At 27.2% G+C, this 2,169-nt stretch overlaps 1 protein-coding gene across 1 annotated transcript; it reads left to right on the top strand.

Annotated features, from left to right (window-relative positions):
• The first annotated feature begins 1,184 nt into the window (after positions 1 to 1,184).
• LOC100570759 (acetyl-coenzyme A transporter 1-like) lies at positions 1,185 to 1,852 on the top strand. The gene is made up of 2 exons (XM_016806335.2): positions 1,185 to 1,564; positions 1,646 to 1,852. Exons 1-2 carry the CDS (start codon positions 1,364 to 1,366, stop codon positions 1,835 to 1,837), a joined length of 393 nt encoding a protein of 130 aa, XP_016661824.1. The 5' UTR covers positions 1,185 to 1,363; the 3' UTR covers positions 1,838 to 1,852.
• The last annotated feature ends 317 nt before the right edge of the window (positions 1,853 to 2,169 follow it).

The raw sequence follows: 2,169 nt of genomic DNA, 5'->3' as shown, positions 1-2,169 counted from the left end.
ATATGTTACCCAAAATATTGTAATAAACACGTTAACCTAACACTTAATAATATTATTTATTTTTGTTATTATTATATTTTATCAAATCTTAAATGAATCAACCAAAAAGGTAGGTATATTGATTTGACAATTATTCTTCATTTAATATAAGTATTTATATGATTTTTTTTTTTTAAATAGTAAATTTATTGACTTTGTTTTTCAATATAATATATATTCTCAATTCTGTGGTATAATTTTCGTAATAAATTAAGTCTTAAAAATTAAAATTTCAGATTTTTGTATATTGTGTACACATAAATTGCTTTACAATTTACATAACATTAATTATATAGGTTACTTGCTAACCCTGCACGGCCGCGGCGATGCTTGTATCAAATTCAATAATGCTAGCGGATTTACCATTTTACCCTATCTTGGACTCCGTTAAAACTCGAACGTAAACTATAGATATTTTTACCACAGTCATTTTTGATCAAATGGCGAGTATAAAATACACATATAAAATTAAATACAATTATCATAACTACTTTATTTTATATAACCCTTGGAAATTATAAATTATTCGTTTTCCATGAGGCAAAGAATCCCAACAAATCCCTGTGTTGCAGAAAATGATGCAAAATTATTTTTATGTAATTGAATATACAATATATTATACATAAATGTGTGCTATATGTACCTACTATTCACGGGTTTTTTTGTGTTAATATATTATATTCCGTTCCCAAATTCTGCTGCTTACTTACATTATTGTTCAGCTGCTTAGCGTAGTACACTTCATAAATGTCGTTAAAATATTAACTGCTAGAAATCAAAATAATTATAGAAATATATGTAAACGAAATTGGCCATTATATCAATTTTGATTGAGAATACTAGTTAGCATTATCCATCACTCGTTTATCTTTTATTATTTTTAACTTAATTAACTAATCCATGTTTAAAACATACAATTTGTATATAGGTACGCAGTCACACGGGTTATCAAATAATAAAATCTGACTCGTAGATTCGCTTTCTCTTATGCTCCCTAAATACAGTTATTGGTACAAATACATTGTGAACTGTTCAGTGTTCACTGATAAATATTTATGCATTGTTCGATGATTTTTATTTCAAAGGTAGGAACACATGTTTTATTTATAAGATAAATAATCTAATCATGAATAAGATAGTAAAAATAATTATAACAAATATTAATACGTAGGTACGATTTTCATTATGATAATATAATAGAGTGTATAGGTGGTAGGTCAAAATCTAAGACAGTTTTAGCCTTAGTTCATGAAGAGCTGTGGTGTGTACAAATATGTAACTATTGTATAGTAATTATTACATACATTCAAACTACTGAGTAAGTATGACATTACCAAACCAGAAAGATGAACCAAAATCAACAGTGACAAAAGAATCAATGTTGGTCAAATCAAATTTAAAAGGAGATTGGCCTAATATTTTTCTATTGTTGTTGCTTTACATAATGCAAGGCATTCCTTTAGGCATAGTTACAGTTATTCCAATGCTTTTGCAAAGTAAACAAAATGTAACTTACAAAGAACAGGTAAATGTATTTGACATTTTAATCTCAAATGTACTGAAATTACTTCATGTCCATAAAAATGTTGCTATATGTTTGTTATAGGCTTTATTTAGCATAGTTGTGTGGCCATTTAGCTTAAAACTGTTATGGGCTCCTTTGGTAGATGCACTCTACATACAAAAAATTGGAAGGCGTAAGTCATGGCTTATTCCAGTTCAGTTTTTAATGGGTATGTACATTTTATTTCTTTACTACATATTTTCTACTAAAAACATTGAATCGGTATCACTGTAATCAGTGTGTCTTAAATTGTACGTTGAAATAATCGCTATCGTTGATTATAATTTGTATGAATCATAAATAACCCTAAGGACAGAGGTGGGCAAGTTAATTAAATTAAATTGCCTTCAGTTAAGTTAAAAAGTTGACAAAAAAAAATTTAACCAGATAAGTTTAAAGTTGAGATAGAAAATAGACTTAACTTAACTCAGTTAAAAAAAAGTTTTTTTTTTAAATTACAATATTTTGAAGTCATTAGCTGCCCTAGTTTACACAAACATTTATCGAGACGTTTGAAACCGTAACACTGTAGATCATTATAATATATTAATAGAAAAAAAACGACC

The sequence above is a fragment of the Acyrthosiphon pisum genome, chromosome A3 (assembly GCF_005508785.2).
Source record: "Acyrthosiphon pisum isolate AL4f chromosome A3, pea_aphid_22Mar2018_4r6ur, whole genome shotgun sequence".
NCBI lineage: Eukaryota > Metazoa > Arthropoda > Insecta > Hemiptera > Aphididae > Acyrthosiphon > Acyrthosiphon pisum.
The sequence above is the reverse complement of the archived record's forward strand: the minus strand, read 5'-3'. Positions and strand labels throughout refer to the sequence as shown.